The sequence below is a fragment of the Geotrypetes seraphini genome, chromosome 3, assembly GCF_902459505.1.
Source record: "Geotrypetes seraphini chromosome 3, aGeoSer1.1, whole genome shotgun sequence".
Taxonomy (NCBI): domain Eukaryota; kingdom Metazoa; phylum Chordata; class Amphibia; order Gymnophiona; family Dermophiidae; genus Geotrypetes; species Geotrypetes seraphini.
This window is the reverse complement of record NC_047086.1, coordinates 109,769,733-109,789,957: the sequence shown is the minus strand read 5'-3', so window position 1 is coordinate 109,789,957 and position 20,225 is coordinate 109,769,733. Positions and strand designations below refer to the sequence as shown.

Sequence of the window (20,225 nt, the reverse complement as noted above, 5' to 3'; positions counted from 1 at the left end):
GCCTCTCTCGTCTGGCGTGGCGTCCCCTCCGCCGCCTCCCTTGTCCAAGCGTCCGCGGGTGTCGTGGGACGAGGATTTGTGGTCGGAGGAACGTGTCGGTCTGGAAGAGGACCTGGACCCTTCTGAGGAATTCCAGGACCCTCTGGAGGGGACGGAAGCTGGCGGCGGGTTGTCGGGTTTCCCGTTCTCCGGTGAAGAGGCGTCCATGGTGCGCCTTTTTCAGAGAGATGAGCTGCCTGACCTCATTCAACAGGTTTCTTCGGTTTTGCGTTTTGAGGACGCACCGCCGGAGACTCCGCGTGTGGGGGACCCTCTGTTACGGGGGATCCGTTCCGTTTCCCGCTCTTTTCCTATGCATCAGGATATTCGGGATATTATTCTAGAGCAGTGGAAAACGCCGGAGACGCCGTTTCGGCTGGCGCGCAGCATGGCTCGCCTGTATCCCATTCCTGAAGGGGATCGGGCTACGTTAGCTTTGCCAGTCGTTGATGCGGTGGTCTCGGCAATTTCCAAGCGGCATACCGTGCCTGTTGAGGGCGGTTCTGCCTTGCGGGACTCCGAGGAGCGCAAGTTGGAGAACATCCTTAAACAAAATTTTCAGGTCTCGGCCTTTGGGGTCCAGGCGGCTATTTGTGGGGGACTGGTCGCTCGCGCCGTGTTTCGGTGGGCGGAGCGTGTCTTGGATCGAGAGTCTGATGACTGGTCTCTGGTGGATCAGGAGGTAGCGAAGATTGAGATGGCTGCCTCATTCCTCTCAGATGCTCTATATGACTTGGTGCGGATCTCGGCTAAGTCTATGGCTTTTGGCGTGGCCGCAAGGCGTGTTTTGTGGCTGCGCGCTTGGGCGGCGGATGCTGCGTCCAAAGCTAAGCTTACTAAATTTCCCTTTCGGGGGTCGTTTTTATTTGGGGAGGAATTGGATAAGTTGATTCAGACTCTGTCGGACTCGAAATTGCCCCGTCTGCCGGAGGACCGTGCCCGCCCTGCGTCTAGGGGTGGTGCGGGCCGGGGGCGTTTGCGGGAATTTCGCAAGTATCGCCCTGGGCGTGGGGCTGCTTCTTTCCAGTCTCCGGGGTTTTCCCGGGGTCGGTTCTTCCAGCGCATGCAGCCCTTTCGGGGGGCCCGTCGGGGGGCAGGGAATCCCTCCGCCGGTTCCCCCGCTTCCCGTCCTGCACAATGACGCCTTGCCGGCGCCCCCTTTGGTTCCGGTGGGGGCCCGGCTGCGCAAATTTTTCCCCAAATGGACCGAGATCACGTCCGATCAGTGGGTCCTGGAGGTGGTGCGGGACGGTTATGCCCTGGAGTTCGCCCGCTCTCTGCCGGATTTTTTCCTCGCTTCTCCATGTCAGACTCCTGGGAAGACGCAGGCTTTTCGCCAGACCCTTCAGCGCTTGCTAGATCTCCGGGCAGTTGTTCCAGTGCCCCCTCCGGAGTGGGGCACGGGCCGGTACTCCATTTACTTTGTGGTGCCCAAGAAGGAGGGGACTTTTCGGCCCATCCTAGATTTGAAAGGGGTCAACAGGGCTCTCAAGATTCCCTCTTTCCGTATGGAAACTCTGCGGTCGGTCATTCTGGCGGTTCAGCCGGGGGAGTTTCTCACTTCTCTCGATCTGACGGAGGCCTACTTGCATGTTCCCATTCGGGCCTCTCATCAGCATTTCCTGCGCTTTGCGATCTTGGGTCGGCACTATCAGTTCTGTGCGCTTCCCTTTGGGCTGGCCACGGCCCCCCGGACGTTCACCAAGGTGATGGTGGTCGTCGCGGCAGCCTTGCGGTCGGAGGGCATCCTGGTGCACCCCTACCTGGACGACTGGTTAATTCGGGCAAAGTCGGTGCAGGAAAGCTCCCGGGTTACGGCTCGGGTGGTGGAGTTTCTCCGGTCGCTGGGCTGGGTGGTCAACCTTTCCAAGAGCCGGTTGGTCCCGGCTCAGCGTCTGGAGTACCTTGGGGTTCTGTTCGACACCTCCATGGGGAAGGTCTTCCTCCCAGAGGCCCGGGTGAGCAAATTGCAATCTCAGATTCGCCTGCTTTTGGCGTCCCAGTGTCCTCGGGCGCGAGATTTCCTCCAGGTCTTGGGGTCGATGGCGGCGTCCCTGGACGTGGTGAGGTGGGCGCGGGCCCACATGCGTCCTCTCCAGTATGCTCTGCTCCGGAGGTGGTCTCCCCAGAGGCACGGGATGGATGTTCCGGTTCCCCTGCGAGGCTTGGCGCGCTGCAATCTGCGTTGGTGGCTCCAGACCCCTCACCTAGTTCAGGGGGTGGGTCTGGATCTTCCGCAGTGGATGGTGCTCCTTACGGATGCGAGTCTCCTGGGTTGGGGGGCTCATTGTTTGGGTCACTCAGCTCAGGGTACCTGGTCCGCGGAGGAGGCCTCCTGGTCGATCAACGTGTTGGAGACCAGAGCGGTCCGGCTGGCGCTGTTGGCTTTCCACTCCCTTTTGTTGGGCAAGTCGGTCAGAGTCCTGTCGGACAATGCCACGGCGGTGGCTTATGTCAATCGTCAGGGGGGCACCAAGAGCACTCAGGTGGCGCAGGAGGCGGCTCGGCTCATGGTTTGGGCGGAGTCACATCTTCTGGACCTCTCGGCCTCTCACATTGCCGGGGTAGAAAATGTTCAGGCGGACTTCCTCAGTCGTCACTTCTTGGATCCAGGAGAGTGGGGTCTCGGCGCCGTGGCGTTTCAGTTGATAGTGCAGGCTTGGGGGCAGCCCCTGATGGATCTGATGGCCACAAGTGGCAACGCCAAGGTACCCCGCTTCTTCAGTCGTCGCAGGGACGGTCTGGCCGAGGGTCTGGATGCTCTGGTCCAACCGTGGCCAACGGAGGGGCTGTTGTATGTGTTCCCTCCTTGGCCATTAGTGGGCAGAGTTCTGCTTCGCATTGTTCGCCACCCGGGGCTGGTGGTTTTGGTGGCTCCGGATTGGCCTCGTCGTCCGTGGTATGCGGATCTGGTGAGGCATCTGGTGGCGGATCCTCTTCCTCTGCCTCTCGTGGGCGATCTTCTGATGCAGGGTCCCATTCCCATGTTCGACCCGTCTCCCTTTTGTCTTACGGCTTGGCTCTTGAAAGGGGCCGCCTGAGTAAGAAGGGATATTCAGATAAGGTGATCTCTACACTTTTGGGGTCCCGGAGGCTTTCTACCTCTCGGGCTTACGTGCGGGTTTGGCGTCTTTTTGAGGAATGGTGCCGGGCGCGGGGAGTGGTCTCTTTTCGTGCTTCCCTGCCTAACATTCTAGAGTTCTTGCAGGATGGCCTGGATAGAGGCCTGGCTTGGTCTTCTCTCCGGGTTCAACTGGCGGCCCTGTCGGCTTTTCGGGGGCTGGTGACAGGTCAGCGTTTGTCGGCCATTCCTGATGTGATTCGCTTTCTTCGGGCGGCCAAGTTGCTCAGGCCTCCCATATGGCCCTCGATTCCCTCTTGGGATCTCAATCTGGTTCTCTCGGTTTTGGTGCACCCGCCTTTCGAGCCGTTGGATGGCTGTTCTTTGAAGGACCTTACGCTGAAGTCGGTCTTTTTGGTGGCCATTACTTCCGCTAGGCGGGTTTCTGAGCTACAGGCTTTCTCTTGTAGGGCTCCCTTCCTGGAATTCTCTAGGGAGTGGGTTGTTTTGCGGCCTGTTCCTTCCTTTCTGCCGAAAGTAGTTTCTCCTTTTCATGTCAATCAGTCGGTGGTCCTCCCGGTCTTGGGTAGTCGGGAGGGCTCTTCTGAGCAACGGCAGCTGCGCAAGTTGGATATCGGTCGGGTTCTCCGCGCTTACGTGCAGCGGACCCGGGATTTTCGGAGCTCCGATCATCTCTTTGTCCTTCTGGCGGGTCCTCGTCGGGGGGCTGGAGCTTCTAAGGCTACTATTGCGCGCTGGATCAAGGAGACGATTGCTTCCGCTTATCTTCTGAGTCAGAAGCCGGTTCCGGAGTTTCTCAAGGCTCATTCCACTCGGGGTCAGGCGGCTTCTTGGGCTGAGTCGTCGCTTGTGCCTCCGGTGGATATTTGTAAGGCTGCGGTTTGGTCCTCCTTGCATTCATTTGTTAGACATTATCGGGTAGATGTTCAGGCGCGTTGGGACGCGGTGTTCGGTGAGCGTGTTCTGGTATCAGCCCTTCGGGGGTCCCGCCCGTGAGAGAGACTGCTTTGGTACGTCCCATTCGTAAAGATTAACCTCTACTGGTCTGGAGAGTGCTAAAGAAGGAGAAATTAGGTTCTTACCTGCTAATTTACTTTCTTTTAGCTTCTCCAGACCAGTAGAGGTCCCCACCCTGTCTGTTGTTGTTGTTGTTGGGGCTGTTTTCGCGGGCAGTTTTTGTTTTTGCTGCGGGTTCTAGTATTTTTCTAGAGCCGGGGAGAATTAAAGAACAGCGGCTGTGGCTCGACTGGCTTAGCTGGCGAGCTGTGGGGACATTTTCCTTCGGGTATTTCTCCTCTGCATTTTCCAACAGCATTTGGGTATGTTATTGGTTACTCCTGTTCGGAGTATTGTTTTCTTTCTGTTTTCCAGTTCTTGGTTCTGCTTGGCTATTCAGCAGACTGAGGGAAATAGAGAAGGGAGGATAGTATATACTGTCCCAAAGTTTTGTTTTCAGTCTCCACCTGCTGGTCATGATTGGATATATACCCATTCGTAAAGATTAACCTCTACTGGTCTGGAGAAGCTAAAAGAAAGTAAATTAGCAGGTAAGAACCTAATTTCTCCATTGATGTCATATTGTTTGCTTTCTTCTCATTAATAAAAACATATTTTGAAATAAATGTAAACACTTTAAAAAGAGGGCGGTGACAGGCTCGTGTGAAGAAGAGAGGAGTCTAACGCTAATTTTCCATGCTAGGTGCCTAACTTGGGGCTAGTTGCATTAAAGTCTCCGATCGTCCAACAATCATCATTATACCGGTTTAGTGACCAATTGTATTTGTAGATCCAATGCATAAAATGGCTCACTGTATGTTTTTCCCTGCGATCGCTCATTCTCCAATCTAGCCATTCAAATAAGATCATTAATATTGAAATGTCATGCAAACTAGCCAACCAATCGTTGCTCTAACATGGCACAAAAATAGTGATCACTCATTCTGACCCCCCCCAAAAATGACAAGTCTAAGGGGATCTCCAAGGGGAGGGCCTTAGGTGTCTGAGCCAATAAGACTTAGGCTCATCCTTCTATATCCTGGGAGGGGCCTTGGGCATCTGAGCCAATCGCATCACAGGATGTACCACGAAGGGGAAGGCCCGCCATTTTGGAGTTGCGGGCCTCGGAGCAGGAGGGACTGAGCATCCCTCCTGCTGTAAACTTCTGAAACAGGTATGGGGGAAGTTTGGGGGGTATGTGTGTAGGGGGGGCAGGGGAACATCCGGTGGCATAAGGGAGGGGCATCCCTCCTGCCCCCATTCCTGTTCATTGGGGGAGTTGTCAAGGAGGGCTGTCATCAACGGGGAGAGGGCCGACACAGCATTTTTTTTTTAATGCGGCAGATATTTTGTATGTGTAACACACGCACATCTGTACCATAAAAAAAAGAAAAAGAGCTCCAACAACTGAGTGGCAGGAGGCTGCTTTGGGGCTTCCCCTGCCATTCAGATGTTAGGACTTCCCAAAACCGGTTCTGTGTATGTGTCAGCAGTGAAATGGTGTGGTTTGTTTTACAAAGGGGATAAGGGGGTGGAAGATGGATCATGAGGGATTGAATTGGGAGCTAGTGGATCACCACATTTATATTTTAACAGAAGGGGATGCAGGGAAGATGCTGGGGTTTATGGCTCCCCCCCATCCCCAGCATGTCAGTTTTGTTTGGGAAAAAACAAGAAGGGTATTGGAGAAGGTGATGGTTCCCTGCCTGCACATGGTTTTTCTTATTCATTGGAAGAGCAAAGGGATCCCAGAGCACTGACTGCATTAGGTGCCATATTCACCAAAAGCTGCGCAGTCAAATTTGAGATGCCTGCAAAATATAGGATGCTATTATTAAGAAAATAAATGAGGGTACCCTGCATTTCTGAATACTGGGCTCCTAAGATATGAAAAGAGTGTAGAAATGGAAGAGCAGAAATCACTGTCATTTGTTTTGGCCAAATAAGTTTTAAGATACTTGATTTATAAAAAGAACAAAAAGAGTCTTACATATCAATCTTTACATGCAATATACCTGTCCATTACATGGAAAAGTTGCATTTTAATTTATATAATACACCTGCCTTACATTTTGATCCCATCCTGCAGGAGAAATTATAAATAGCATTATGCCGTTACTAGGATTGTTTTGACTTACAAAGCAGAAGAGTTTTCAGATATCTTATTCATCCATCATTGTGGCATTAGATACTCAATATCCTCCTGTCCATGATTTACTAGAGAAGCCTGCAGAAAAGTGTGGCTCCTTCAAACTGCAGTGCTGACATTGTCATTCTGAGTAATGTGGCGCCCCCTACTGTTAACTAGGAGGGAAGATTAAAAAACCAACCTAGCAACCGATGCCAACATTTAACTTATCTTATCAAGTGAGAATTGCTACAGCTTCTGGGCTGACTACGTCAAACTTGTGATGGAAGAATTTAGCACACTTAGCCTGAACGTTGTAAAAATAAACTGCTAAAAGGCTCAAAGTGCAATTCTGTAACATGGTACTTAATATTTGGTCAACTTTCATTGATCACCTAAAATGTTGTAATATATAAATATATTGAAAAATTACTTCACAAAATTGTGTGTGCTCAATAGTGAACGCTCAGACCCACAACTATAACCCAGTGAAAATTCACGGAGTAGCTGTGTGTAGAGACCATCATTGCGTGTTCACAGTCTCTCCCACCAATACTATAGAACTTTTGTTCAAACAACACCACTAACTCCTCAATGAGGAACAAAATTCACTTATCTTGGTATACGGTGGTGGTATAGCCAATACAGCTTCTCCGGGCACTTCCTTAATCACCTTAACAAAACAGGTAAATTTTCACCGATTTCCCCACCCCCCTGTTAAGGTGATTAAGGAAGTGCCCAGAGCAGCTGTATTGGCTATACCACCACCGTATACCAAGATGGGGGGGCGTGTGGTATTCGTTGCATAAGACGCATCCTTATTTCCACCCCATTTTTTGGGGGTGGAAAAAGTGCGTCTTTTGGAGCGAAAAATACAGTAACTTTAATAGAGTATGACTAAAAAGGGGGTGTAGCCATGTCAGAGGTGTTCCAGAAAGTGAGAAACAAGAAAAAAACTGCAGACAATATGTACAAGGTGCAGGCTATGTTTCTTATATCAAATATTAAATGCGGTCAATGATACCACCTTTCAATAAACCATGGGACCCAAAATGGTCCGTGTTTCGGTGAACATACCTTCTTCAGGGGTCCATGGTTGATAAGGTTTCGACTCAAACCGCAATTTAAACTGATAATGAACATAAGTCTATGCAGTCATAAAAAACACGAGCCGACGGTTCCAGCACAAAATGGATACCAAAGCAAAACGTTAGTGCTGCCCAATTCACTTTTCCTGCCCAGTTGGATGTTTTTTTTCAAACAGCCTGGTGGGTTTATTTTTGTAGCCTCTTCACCCATCCCATCCCTCTTTGCTCTCTCCAACCCCACACCGGTGCTGTGATGTAAATAAAACAAAAAAGACTTTTCTTCTCTCTGTTAGGTCCTAGCTCATGCTCAGTCTAACACCAGTTCTTGCAGGATACACATTTCAAATCTGACATATTGTAATCACAAAACAGCAAATAAAATGAATTTTTCTACCTTTTGTTCTCTGGTCATTTTATTATTCAAATCATGTTGGTCCAAAGGTCTGGTTTCTGTTTGTCTTCTGTTAACTTGCTCACCAGGGTCTCCTGCCCAATTGACGCTTTCTTCTTACTTAATGCTCACCATCCATCTTCGATCTCTGAACCTTCCCTTCTACTGCCATATCCAACATTTCTTTCCCATTATCTCTTTCTCTCCCTGCCTTGTGCCCTGGGTCAAATCTCTCTATTCTCCATGCGGCATCTCTTTTCTTCCTCTCCTCCATTATCATATGCAGCATTTCTATCTCTCCCTGCCTTCCACCCTGTGCCCATTTCTTTCTCTTCTCCTTGCATGTCTCCCTCCCCTCCACCAAATGCAAGATTTCACCTTCATCCCTTTCTACCTCTTTGTTGCATCTCTCCCTTCATCTCCTCCACCCCATGTCCAATTCTTCCTTTCTCCTCTCCCCCAATGTGCAGCAGCTTTCCATCTCTCCCCCTGTGCAGCAGCCTTCCATCCCTCCTATCCTCACTGAATCCGTGAGTCAGATTTTTTCCAGCAGACTGATTTGAATCGATTCAAATCAGTGAATCAGGTAGCACTAGCTAGCATACTCCAACCATTTACCTGTTGTTAAGTGAGCACGTCTAAGTTTAGGTGCATCAATGTGCCTTCATGTTAGTATTCTATAATGGCTTAGGCATGCTCTGAAGCTGCCATACACTTGGTGCTAAGCTTTACAGATTTGCCTGTCTTTAGTGCCTGGTGCTGGAGGAATGAGCCTGTCTTCCCTTCCTTTGAGAGGCAGGGCAGACCTGTTCCTAGCAAAGTGAAGGGCAAGGGATGAATATAATGCTGGAAGAACCTTTGTAGACCTGAATGCTAGAGGAACACCACCTCTTGGATGCTTCTTCAGTGCCACCACCATAACAACTGTCTTTGCTCTCTTCCCTGTACCAGAAAGCAAATACTTTTATCCAAAATGACACAGCTTTTGAGTGTGAGCTGCTCTGCTGTCTTGTCCTAACTGGGTTTTTTTTGTTTGTTTGTTTGTAGTATAAGGATGAACTGGTGAAAGCCTTCACGGAAGTAGCATTGCCATACTTCTCTCACGATGGACCTGGACAGCTCCAGCCTGTCATCGACAGCATTTACCCCTTCCAACAGATCGCAGAGGCACACCAGCGTATGGAGGAGAACAAAAACACGGGCAAAATTATCATCGAGATGCCTTCTTCATCAAAAGGACTGCAACAGGAAAATCAACCAAGAGAAGAAGAAAAGTACAAAGCAAAACATACTGGGCAAAAGCACGGACATAGACTTTAAAACCAGTTATCCACAGACACACCAATACTGTAGAATAATTTTATGTATTATAAATGCAAATGTGCTGATATTAAAGGGGACGTACAGTTATTATGGACTAGAGCCTACCTCCTCATTTTAGAGAATACTTCAATAAACCATTTTTGTGAATAAAAGGCTGATTTACACACATAAATGGGCTCTTATAAAATGAGGTCAGTCTCTTAAGTAGGTGTGCTTAGTGCTAGATGTTGGGTGGAACAGACAACTTACAATTGTGCATATATTTACATAACAACAAATTTCTAGACCGCATAGCCATAAGTTCAATGCGGTTAACAAAAGATTGTGCTATGAAAAATACAGATTATGTTATGAAAAATACAGAAAGATCTAATTAGTCAGAAATTTTAAAAAAAGTTTTTCAGCAATTTTCTAAAATGTTCATAAGAGCTAGATCTAATTAGCAATGGTTGGAAATCTTTATCGTAGTATACTGCTTCATATTGAAAGAGTGTGCTCGTGATATTTCTTACTTTTGCAGCCCTTAACTGACAGAAACGAAAAAAGGGCATGTGAGTTTCTACTGGTGTATTGTCCTTGTCTCAATCCAGTCCTCGGGACATACCAAGCTTGTATGGTTTTCAAGATATCCGGACTAAATGAATATGTATGAGATCAGTTTGCATGCATTGCCTCCATTGTGTGTGTTGTGTCCTGAGGACTAGGTTGACAACTCCTAGTTTAGGCACCATTTCTGAAGGATGTGTGCCATATTAACTTAGATGTCTTGTTACAATACTACCATCTTCAGGCTTTAAAACCTGCAGAGAATCTGGTACCCATTTCATCATACTTCTGTCCCTCACTCGACAATAACATAACAAATGAAGCTAAAGACCACTATGACTCATCCAGTCTGCCCAGCGGTGAAGTAATCTCTGGGCTGCCATAATTTTTTTTTCATGTTAATAAAAGGATAGCTGGATTGACTTGGACAACTTTTGACCCTGGACCCCCAAATGCATTTTGTAAAGCAGAAACCAAATTGATTTGGAATAGATGCAGCTTTTAGGAGTATTCATTGTAGATTTCAAAGAGGTTAGCCTGCAGAAAATGTAGGAAATTTGTTCATGCCCCTTTTTTTAAAACTAGTACATAGTATCAGTACTTCACCTCCAAAAATGAATTACTCAGCAGTTCCTTAAATTTAGGACTCTGATACTTCACAGCTCCAAGAGTGACAGCAACTTCACCAAATACAAATATTCATATTCTGTATTTTAAAAAAGCAGGCAAGAGGCCCTGCACTCTTTCTGAAAAATTGTGTAAAACCTCTTTACACTGCATTTTAGACGCAGCCGAGAAAAGGCCCCGCTGGGGCTGCCCACGCACAGCCTGCTTACAGCACTGCCTCTGCTGACCATCTGCCATTGCTGCTTCGGTGCGAAAGGAGGGAAAACTGGTGGGGGAGGTGGACCAGAAGTGGGGGGGAGGGTCCATTAGGGTGCAAGGGAGGGGAGATGGATGGATACTGGACCCATAAATTGGGGGGGGGGGAACAGATGCTGGATGTACAAGTGGGGGCTAGGGGATGATAGAGAGAGGAAGGAAGACAAATCTATTTTTAGAGTAACTCTCAAGCAACCACAAACTAGTTATCCGGCATCCACCAATCTCTATGGGTGCCAGATAACTGAGAGTTTACTGTACTTAGGACTCTTTTCATCAAACCGTGGTAAAGCTTTTTAAAGTGTGCCACCAAGGTAAATGCTCCGATGCTCATTCAATCATCGAATAAAATGAGCAGAGCGCTATCTTATGAAATGCTCTGAGTTCAGGATCATTTATAGAACAGTGTTCACCAGGATTCATGTCCAAATTTGGACATGAGGTTGCACATGAACTGAAGCCTGGTGTAAATCCTTGTGCAGAAAATAGGCGTGGATACGCCAAATGCTATAATAGTATGCACATCATAAAAACATAAGAATAGCCTTACTTGGTCAGACCAATGGTCCATCAAGCCCAGTAGCCTGGTCTAATGGTGGCCAGATCAAGGTTACTAGTACCTGGCCAAAACCAGAGTGCTCGTTTCAATATTCAAGAGCCCATTTGCATGGCAGTGTCAGAGACTGCTAGAAAGCGTGCTAAAGACTGCAATAAGCCATTTTGATAAAATGCCGCTAAATTGCATGCAGGCTAATCCGTCTGCAACCAGTTTAGCAACCATGTTAAAGTTTTGAGAATCTGGCCAGGAGAGAGGAAAAGTCTGTTTTGTTTACACCACAGTGCTGATGTGGGATTGAAGAGGGAAAAGGAGGGTGGTTGGGTGGAAAGGCTACACAATGAACCCACCAGGACGTGGGTTTTCTTTTTTGTTTTTTAAAAAGGCTGATTGGACAGAAAAAGCAAATCAAATTGGAAAAGAGATTCAATAGGCTAAATCGAATTGGAAAATTTTGCCCAGTAGAGACAGCATTTAATAGTGAAATATGCATGAAATAACATGAAATGCCATGTTCTCCCTGAGACTTTTTGAAGAGGCACATCACCCAGCTGATTTTACTGACACTAACATAGCATAAGATTTTATAATACTGTGCAGGTATCCACGGCCTTCATCTGGCTAGCATAAATTTTAGGAGACAACACTGGAGACTGCAATGGATTTCAACATATTTTGCTGCTATTTCTTCTGTTTTTCCTAGAATTATATTAGTGAGAAGTCTTTATTATCCAGGCAGCTTTGGAAAACATACACCTCTGATATTTTGGTATTTTGCATTTCCTTTTTTTTATTATTTGCCTCTTCAGCTCTGGGTTATTGATTGCCTCCTGTCTCAGGCCTCCAAACTCTGCCTTTGAGGTGGCTGGCGCCTGGCGGTAAACATACAGCAATCAGAAAGCGCCTGATTATGGTAATGTGACGCAGTAGTAAGGTATGGTACACAGTGAAAAAGGCAATCGAGTGGAGCACCAGAATACTACTACTGTCATTTCTATAGTGCTACCAGACACACACAGCGCTGCACAGTCACAAAGAATAAGAAAACAGTCCCTGCTCGAAAAAGTTTGCAATCTAAACAGGCAAGACAGACAAACAGGATGTCATGGATACAGTTAAGGGGAAAGGTTAATCAGCGGGCTGGGTTGGAGGGCAGAGGAGTAGGGACTGAATGTGGAAGGCTGGCTTGGTCTATCACTGAAGGTTCGCAATAACTTTCAGTAAGCTGCTCCATCAGCAGATTTCTTCATTTTTGGACTCAACAAGGGAAAGAGTCTTTTTTTCTCAACTAGCCCACTGTATCTACCTGGTTATGCATAATGCATCTAGTCTGAAAGGTAAGTTGAAATACATGGGTTTTCAGCTTAGATAACAGATATGTGCTTATCAAAAGCATACTTTGTGTATTGGAAAGTCTGGATGGTTGGTCCAAATATGCTGTACAGTATATTAAGACTTAGCACTAACGATCGTTTCCTTTTATTTTTAATCTTTCAGACAGCACTGTAGCTGTAGATAAATGTACAGGTCTATAAAAATGAGACAGATGTAATACAACAGTTACATTTAATTTACAATAAAAATTTCAAGGAGATTCATAACAAGAGCAGATGCAACTATTCGGTTTCCTTTTCATGGTCAGAGTGAGCAGACTGCTGTGCTTTGCATTTCTCTAATCTTGCAATCAGGTCTTTAGCAGGATTGAAAACACCACTGGTTTGCTGGTCACAAACATAGCAACGCTGGGATTTCCGGTAATGCTGAAGGGCACATCTTTCACAGAAGTAATGTTTACATTTAGTAATCACAGGGTCCTTAAAGGAATCTCTGCAGATGAAACACTTGAAGGGCAATTGTTCCTCATCGCTGCTCACTTCATAATTCTCATCATCATTTGCTCCATAGCGGCCTTCGTCCAGCTCTCGTTCAATTTGCCAGCCATGTTTGTAGTCTGACCTGTCATGTAGGAACTTACAACTGTCTCCAAAACCACAGAATCCAGTCTCCTTATAATCCTTGCAGATGTCTGGCTGGTAATCCCACCTCACCGTGGATCGCAAGTGTTCAGGGGCTCGGATTGGTCCCTTCCTGACCATCCCAGAAGAGGCATTGCCCATGGATGTATCCTTTGCCTTTACATATTTCTGATAGTTATGGATTCCTCGATAAATTTTATCATCATCTTTCCCTCGCAGATCCTCCTGTATCTTTTGGCTTCGTTCAAAAATGGCTTGGGCATCTTTGTCTTTTTCCGTGTCTAGCTCATATACTGCTGTTGCGCCCATGTCGTCAGGACCCACAGGTTTCGCAGATCTGGTTGATTTGTAAGACACAGCGACACCTTTCAGCGTTCCTTCATCGCTGCTGCCTCCACTGTCACTGTATTCTGTTTTTTCTTTCACGGATCTCTTGGTATGCTGTATCATTGGATTATGAACTGCCCGTTTCCGATCTTTACGGACTACCATTTTGGCCTCATCCTCACTGCTGCTTCCGTTCTCTTCTCCATCTCGCGCCTTCCTCTTCCGGCCCGCGAACTTCTTTGTGCTTTTCTTGAAGAGAAAAGTACAGACAGGTTTCTCCTCCGCCATGTTGTTTGTTTGTTACACTAAAGCTTGGAGCATGTTGAGAGAGAGACTGACTATTGGAGTACCAAAGGGTCTGGGTGGATGAGAGAGAAGACCGGAACACCCGCAGTAAAACTGGAGTCGCTCATTGGTTGAAGAGGGAAAACCGCCCAGAAAAAAAAAACCACACGTACTGCAAGAAGCTCGCAACCGTTCAAACTTCCCGCATCCGGGTTCCAAAACCAGCTAAAGAACAAACTGCTGCGCATGCGTATTGGAACTGTTCCTTAGCCTCGCGAGAGGTGGCGTCATTTCCGTTGCGCCAGTCTGCCCCGTTTTCCGGTTTTCGTTCATAGTAGGTTGTTGTCGTTCGGTGTGTTTTTTTTTTTTTTCTTCTCGCACGGACAGACCCGGAAAGACTTTGCGAACATGGCGATGCAAGCGGCCAAGAGAGCGAATGTGAGTATGACCGAGTTAAAAGAAGAGGGGTACGGTAGACACCAGAGTAGAGAAAAGAGAGAATTATAACTGAGATAAAAATGTATTGGGTGGATGCGGAGCTTGGAGTCATAATATTCACTCAGGATCTAGTAGTTATCAAAGAGAGTGCCCCGATCTAGCAGGGTGAAATGCCCTCCGGTCTCTTTTTTCCCCCCAGTGGAGAGTGTAAACAGTACTTCCTATGTCAATGCCATGCCATCGATATCTAGTGGGTGCTCTCAGCTGTAGACAAAGATTCTGTGGCTAGCCCATATTTCAGCAAAAGATGAATCCCTTCAATTATGACCAACCCCCCCCCCCCACCCAACAAACCACAAAACATTTTTAGTGTAGTAATAATCCTAACGTGCATAGTGTCTTTACAGAGATCGTGACTGAAGTTTTGACTCTAGATTCTGACATGGCTGTTTCTTTATTAAAGATTCGCTTACCGCCTGAAGTAAATCGGATTCTGTACATTAGAAATTTGCCGTACAAGATTACAGGTGAAGAAATGTATGACATCTTTGGCAAATATGGACCCATTCGACAGATTCGAGTGTAAGTGGTGCTTTTCTTAGTTTGTTGGCCATGGTGATAACAGATGAAATAGACTTACTGTGTCTGAGATAACTAACCAAATTATGATTAATGGGCAGACTGGATGGACATGTACTATGTAATGTCCTCAGTCTTCTTAGATGTCATAAAATACTATTTCACACAGCGAGTGGTGGACGCCTGGAACGCACTTCTGGAAGAGGTTGTGGCGGAAGCTATCATTCTAGGATTTAAGGGCAAGTTGGACGCACATCTTGCAAGACACATTGAGGGATACGAGTGACCAAGGTCCTCGTCGGGGAACACCTAGCTGAGCCTCCGCGGGTGTGGACCACCGGACTAGATAGACCCACGGTCTGATTCGGTGCGGGCATTTCTTATGTTGAGGGCAGTACTGCAAATTCTCGTCTTTACAGCTAAATTCCTTCGTGGAACAATTGTGAGAATTATATATCATTCACCAATGCTGAATAGAGGAGCAGCCTAAAAGGCAGAGAAGCCAGTTTCAAATCACACTGATTGATGCTCCTTGTGATCTTCTCAAGTCACTTTCTTTGAAGACAAATGTTATGGTCTCTGGACCAATGTTTCCCTCTAAGCCAGAGAAGCAAATGTGCAAGTCATGATTTCTTCTGAGCAGCAGTTGGTTTGGGCTGGCTGGGCTAGTGCATGGTAATGGGAAGGGGGCAAAGACAAGCCATTTTTGAAAATTATGCCAAATAATATTTAAAATATTGTGCTAAATAATATTTAAAAAATTGCAAAGGAAGGCAGGAGAAAGTTGGCTGTGTTTTGGCTAAAGTATTGAAGTCTGAGATCTAATATTGGACACTGCATTGAAGTTTGAGATCTAATGTTGAACACTGCAAGTGTGAAGGATTTAGTTTTCTTATTTACCTTGTTTTGGTTTTCTTTAAAGTTATTTCCCCCCTTGATACGAACTAGCACTAATGTAATGTGGATTTGATTTATTATGGTTTTTTATGATTGCTTGATTTCCTTGTCTTTAATTTTGATGTACGATCAAAAATTTACAATTAAATATTATCAATGGCAAGGTGGAGAGTGGGGATTCCTGAGAGACTCCACATTTCCACTGATGAAACTTCAACCAGTCCTTATGATATCTCACTTTAAACCCCACTGTTCTTTTAAACATGATTTAGCACTGTAGCACTGCTCCGCTAACACTGCAGTCCTATCTCAGAATACCAACAGTATACTTGGTCCATCATTGCCACTAGAAGGGTTTTTGTCGGACTTCCAAACCTAAAACATTCTTGTTCCCTCATTTAACAATATATAATCCTCCAATAAATGAACACACTTGAGCTGCTATTTCTTTTTCTGTTGTTAATTAACATTGATAAATTCAAAATTAGTCTGAAATTCACATTAGAGAATGGTAAAAAAAAATAAATAAATAAAATTGGGGCTTTTTACTGTGGATGTGGAAGCAAAGCCTTTTAACATCCCATGGAAGCATTAAAAAGCCTTGCTCCTGTGGTTAAAAAAAAATGAAATTATCACACTGGCATCTGTCTCCCTCCTTCCACTGCCCTATTCATGCCTTCTGGAGCCTTATTCCACACCGCCCCCCCCCCCCCCCCAGCACACCAAAACTGCTATGATCTAAATATGAGAACACCGCTGAATGTAAAACTAAAGTATGTTCCTATTAAGACCCATTAATAAAACAGTAGCAGCCCTGTTGAAAAGCTGACTGCGACTTGCACTGGCCTTTCCCTCAGAAAGGGGAGGCCTGGGTCAGGGCAGGGGGAAAAGTCCGGTGCAAGCTACAGGCAGCTTTTCAGCACTCAAACATTTTTCCCTGTCTGTCCCCTCCAAACTTGTTTGTAACCTCAGTTTTGGTACCTTTTCGCTTAGAGGGTCACAATTCAGTTCCAATATCTGCATATCCCTTCATTTACAAAGCTTGCATCATACCTTTATACCTGTAACCATTTATCTTTTATATGTAGACTGATGAGACTTTTTTATTTATTTTTTTGTTAATAAACTTTTGCACAAGTGCAAAGAGGGTAACATGATCTAGAAAATACCCAGTAAGACTGAGCAGTGCTACAATTTGAGGTACTGTGCTTGATGTTATTGTGATGAAAGTCAGAAGCGAAGAGGTGGCAAACCCCAGATTAAGAAGGCTAAACAAAAATGTGATGTATTAGTCCAGTAAAAAAGCGTCATCTTATCTTCTTTGTTCTATTTTATTTCCTTTCAAAGTGGACTATCACAGCTATCACACCATTATATCCAAGCCCTGTTAGGGGAATGATGTCATTTTTTGGCAAAGGGACAGTGTGTGTGGTGCACCAACAGTTAAAGCAGAGTAAAGAATGCTCCGATACCTTTCAGAAGGTTTGTATGTAGAGAGCATGTCCATGTTGCTCCATTTTTTCCTCATTTTTGTTGAACATCTTGGGATTTTCATTGACAAATGTGAGCAGTCTTTACAAGGGAGCAGACCACTACATTGTGCTTGCAGTATTTTTCCTTTAAATTGCTTTCTCTCTTCTCTTGATTTATAGTAGAGTTCAGTTATCACACGGAGCAAATTAGCATAGCCTAGTAAAATTAATTAGATAGTGCAGTCACATTCTCAGTTGCCCTCTGACAAGCTATTAGAATTACATTGCTTTCTTTGTGCAAGAGGCATGATGAGACTGAATATCTTTTGCAGTGGAAATACCCCTGAGACCAGAGGCACAGCATATGTGGTGTATGAAGATATCTTCGATGCCAAGAATGCCTGTGATCACTTGTCAGGATTCAACGTGTGCAACAGATACTTGGTTGTCTTATACTACAATGCAAACAGGGCAAGTGTATTTCTGATATAACTCTTGTTCATCTCAAAATCTGCTCCTCTCTGTTAGACATTAGAGATAAGGTGTGAGTCAGAATTTAGAAACTGGGGATTAATTTTCAGGTAGATCTAAATCAGGCAGTTAAACTGGATGATTTTGCTTTTAATAGTAACAATAAAAATCATCTTGCAGTTGACGGATGGCTTCATCAAATGCTTCAATGATGGTTATTAATCTGAACAAATGCCATTTGTCAGAGTGTAGATGTTAAAATATATTAGTGACAGTCTGCATTAGTTAGCATCTTTTTCTTTCAGCTCGCCATGATGAAACTGATAAGTTTTATAGTGTTGTGTACTTTACTTAAGAAGAAAAATATGGAGTTCCAAAGATCAGAAATAAGAATTCAGAAAGCCAGATTTTCTGTTCCCATTGGCTCAAGAACCCAAAAAGAACATGTCACAGATGGCTGCCATGTGTACAGCCTTCTGATTAGTCCCTTTTAGGTACCAGTATGAAGGAGTAGCCTAGTGTTACAGCAGCAGGCTGAACACCAGGGAAGCCAGGGTTCAGCTCTCACGCCTTGTAACCTTGGCCAAGTCACTTAATCCTCCATTACCTCAGCTATCATACTAGGTACCTTCTACAAAGGGTTTGAAAATGCCAGTAACAAAATTCTAAATCCAAATCTATTCAGATTGGTAGAAGAACAGACTTGATTTTCAGACTTTTGTACTGTGTAAGCAGCATGCTTCTTTCATGCACTGGCAGAATTTCAGAGAGCTGAGAGTTTCTAATTTCTAAAAATCCATCCTTTTAAAATATCTCTTTGCTGACTGAATGATGTTCAGTAAGGCCACCGAGATCTAGGCAGCTGGATATTTGGGCAACAGCCTCGCTACCCCTCCCCTTTTTTTTTACAAAGCTGTGATAGCATTTTTAGTGCAGGCCAGCATGCTGAATGCTCTCCGCTGCTCACGACACTCATAGAGTTCCTATGAGTGTTGTGATCAGCGCACCGGCCTTCGCTAAAAACCACTAATGCGGTTTTGTAAAGGGGGGTGGGGTAAGTTTGGTAACTTTAAATGATTAAAAGAGCTTAGTGGTAAGGCTTGGAGTAAAGGATGAGATATATATGTTGGATTAAGCCCAGGGTCTTGTATTGTCTTCCCAGGAAAGTGGAGAACCAATAAGGAAGCAATAAAAACAGATCTGTATAAGGCGCAGCATCCTACAAGCAATCCAGTTCTTGTGACTGGCAGCTGGAATATCGGGCTTCATGGACTAGTCGGTCTTTAGTAAAACAGTAACAGTTTGAACTATTCTAGTTTTCAGTTTAATTGGCTATACCTGAACAGATAAAAAGCCATTAATAGGTGAAATAGCCCCAGCTGGTGCAGAATTCAGGACTTATGTTTAGGGAAATATGGATTTTTCTGGTTATCAGATTGGTGAATTTTTTTTTAGAGTGCAGTGGCCCCATCCACACATAATAAAAGTGGATGTTTATAAGCTGTCCTCGGTACAGCACTTCGCTATCTCCAGCTATGCTGACACATTCAGTCATTTCCCACTTACAGCTCTTCCCCCCTGTAGCTGTGTTCACAGGGCTAAAAAAAACCTTCCAGATGTGAGTGTGCTTAAAAGTCAGCAACTGGCCCTGACTTGGGTCAGCAGAAACTGGTAACTTGCTTTCAGCAGGGGGGGTCACTGTGACCTATGATGGAGTGGAAAGAAACTTGAGGTAAAGAACAGAGATTGAAGTGAAGCATGGGAGAAAAAGGCTGCAGGGAGAGGAGAGAAAATGAAAGTAAGAAGGTAAAACAAACAAGAGAAAAATGCAAAAAGTATGGCTGTCTTCCCCCTGAACAAAAGGGCATGAGAGGAAGAAAAAAATGTTAGCTTAATTACCAACACATATAATCTTAGCGATTCATTATTTGGCTCCTTCCTCCAAAGACTTCATAAGAGTAGTAGCGATCAAGACCTGTAAACTTTTAGCTTGTATTTACTCAAGAGAGGGCTGCTACTATGATGGACTTCCGTAATGGATATATGACTAGATAGTGAATAACTTTTCCACAAAAACGCCATTATTCTGGCCAGTAAGGTGATCTGATACTCTTAACAATTGTAGTTTCATGTGGTTGTTATATGTGCTGCAATCTATAGGTTTTCCATTTCATTCATATATTCTTATATTTGTGCTTTTTTATAGGCATTTCAGAAAATGGACACAAAGAAGAAAGAGGAACAGCTTAAACTTCTCAAAGAAAAATATGGGATCAACACAGACCCACCCAAATGAATTTCTTCTTTGGAACTTTTCATTTGCTTTTCAGTGAGCTTTTTTAGATACAGACTCATTCCCGTGTTTTTATTTCTTTATTAAAAATCCTAAGAAATGTTTTCTAGCTAAAGATTGTATTGCGCTATCATGCTGTAACAGCAGGGCCTTTATTTTCATTTAAGATGAAGGAATAAAAGATGGGTGTACAGAAGACCTGACTTCTTGATGCAATTTACTCTTTTGGGCGCTGCACATGAGCATTAATAATTCTGTCTCCATCCTCTTAGGAGAACTCTTTCCATGACCCTTTCCAGGAAATGGTAATTCTCATCCCAATATCCTTGAATTTCTGGGCGCTCCACCAAATATGCAAGAAGGACCCCAACTGCTCACAGACTCTCTAGAGTGTTGTGTTGGCTTGCTTATATAGCTGCTCTAAGTGTTCAGGTGTATAATGGCATAATATTTTAA

The 20,225-nt window shown here is 45.1% G+C and overlaps 3 protein-coding genes across 5 annotated transcripts in view; 2 read left to right on the top strand and 1 right to left on the bottom strand.

Annotated features, from left to right (window-relative positions):
• The window catches only part of TP53I3 (tumor protein p53 inducible protein 3), a 28,375-nt gene extending 19,234 nt beyond the window's left edge, over window positions 1-9,141 (top strand). For all 3 annotated transcript variants that reach the window (XM_033937809.1, XM_033937811.1, XM_033937810.1), the window contains exon 6: window positions 8,772-9,141. In XM_033937809.1, the coding sequence (XP_033793700.1) occupies window positions 8,772-9,044 (273 nt within the window). In that variant the 3' untranslated portion in view covers window positions 9,045-9,141. The remainder of the gene's footprint in view (window positions 1-8,771) is intronic.
• A 3,353-nt stretch (window positions 9,142-12,494) lies between these two features.
• Window positions 12,495-13,816, bottom strand: RNF113A (ring finger protein 113A). Its single transcript, XM_033937812.1, has one exon. It carries the CDS (start codon window positions 13,620-13,622, stop codon window positions 12,648-12,650), a length of 975 nt encoding a protein of 324 aa, XP_033793703.1. The 5' UTR covers window positions 13,623-13,816; the 3' UTR covers window positions 12,495-12,647.
• Window positions 13,817-13,918: 102 nt separating this feature from the next.
• Window positions 13,919-19,972, top strand: SF3B6 (splicing factor 3b subunit 6). Its single transcript, XM_033937813.1, has 4 exons — window positions 13,919-14,057; window positions 14,521-14,639; window positions 17,338-17,476; window positions 19,683-19,972. The coding sequence occupies exons 1-4, from the start codon at window positions 14,028-14,030 to the stop codon at window positions 19,770-19,772; spliced, it is 378 nt and encodes a 125-aa protein (XP_033793704.1). The 5' UTR covers window positions 13,919-14,027; the 3' UTR covers window positions 19,773-19,972.
• The last annotated feature ends 253 nt before the right edge of the window (window positions 19,973-20,225 follow it).

Coding starts and splice junctions, on each gene's coding strand:
- RNF113A (XM_033937812.1), bottom strand. CDS start 13,622: ATGGCGGAGGAGAAACCTGTCTGTACTTTTCTCTTCAAGAAAAGCACA.
- SF3B6 (XM_033937813.1), top strand. CDS start 14,028: ATGGCGATGCAAGCGGCCAAGAGAGCGAAT. Junction 14,058..14,520: donor AAGCGGCCAAGAGAGCGAAT/GTGAGTATGACC, acceptor TCTTTATTAAAG/ATTCGCTTACCGCCTGAAGT. Junction 14,640..17,337: donor CCCATTCGACAGATTCGAGT/GTAAGTGGTGCT, acceptor TATCTTTTGCAG/TGGAAATACCCCTGAGACCA.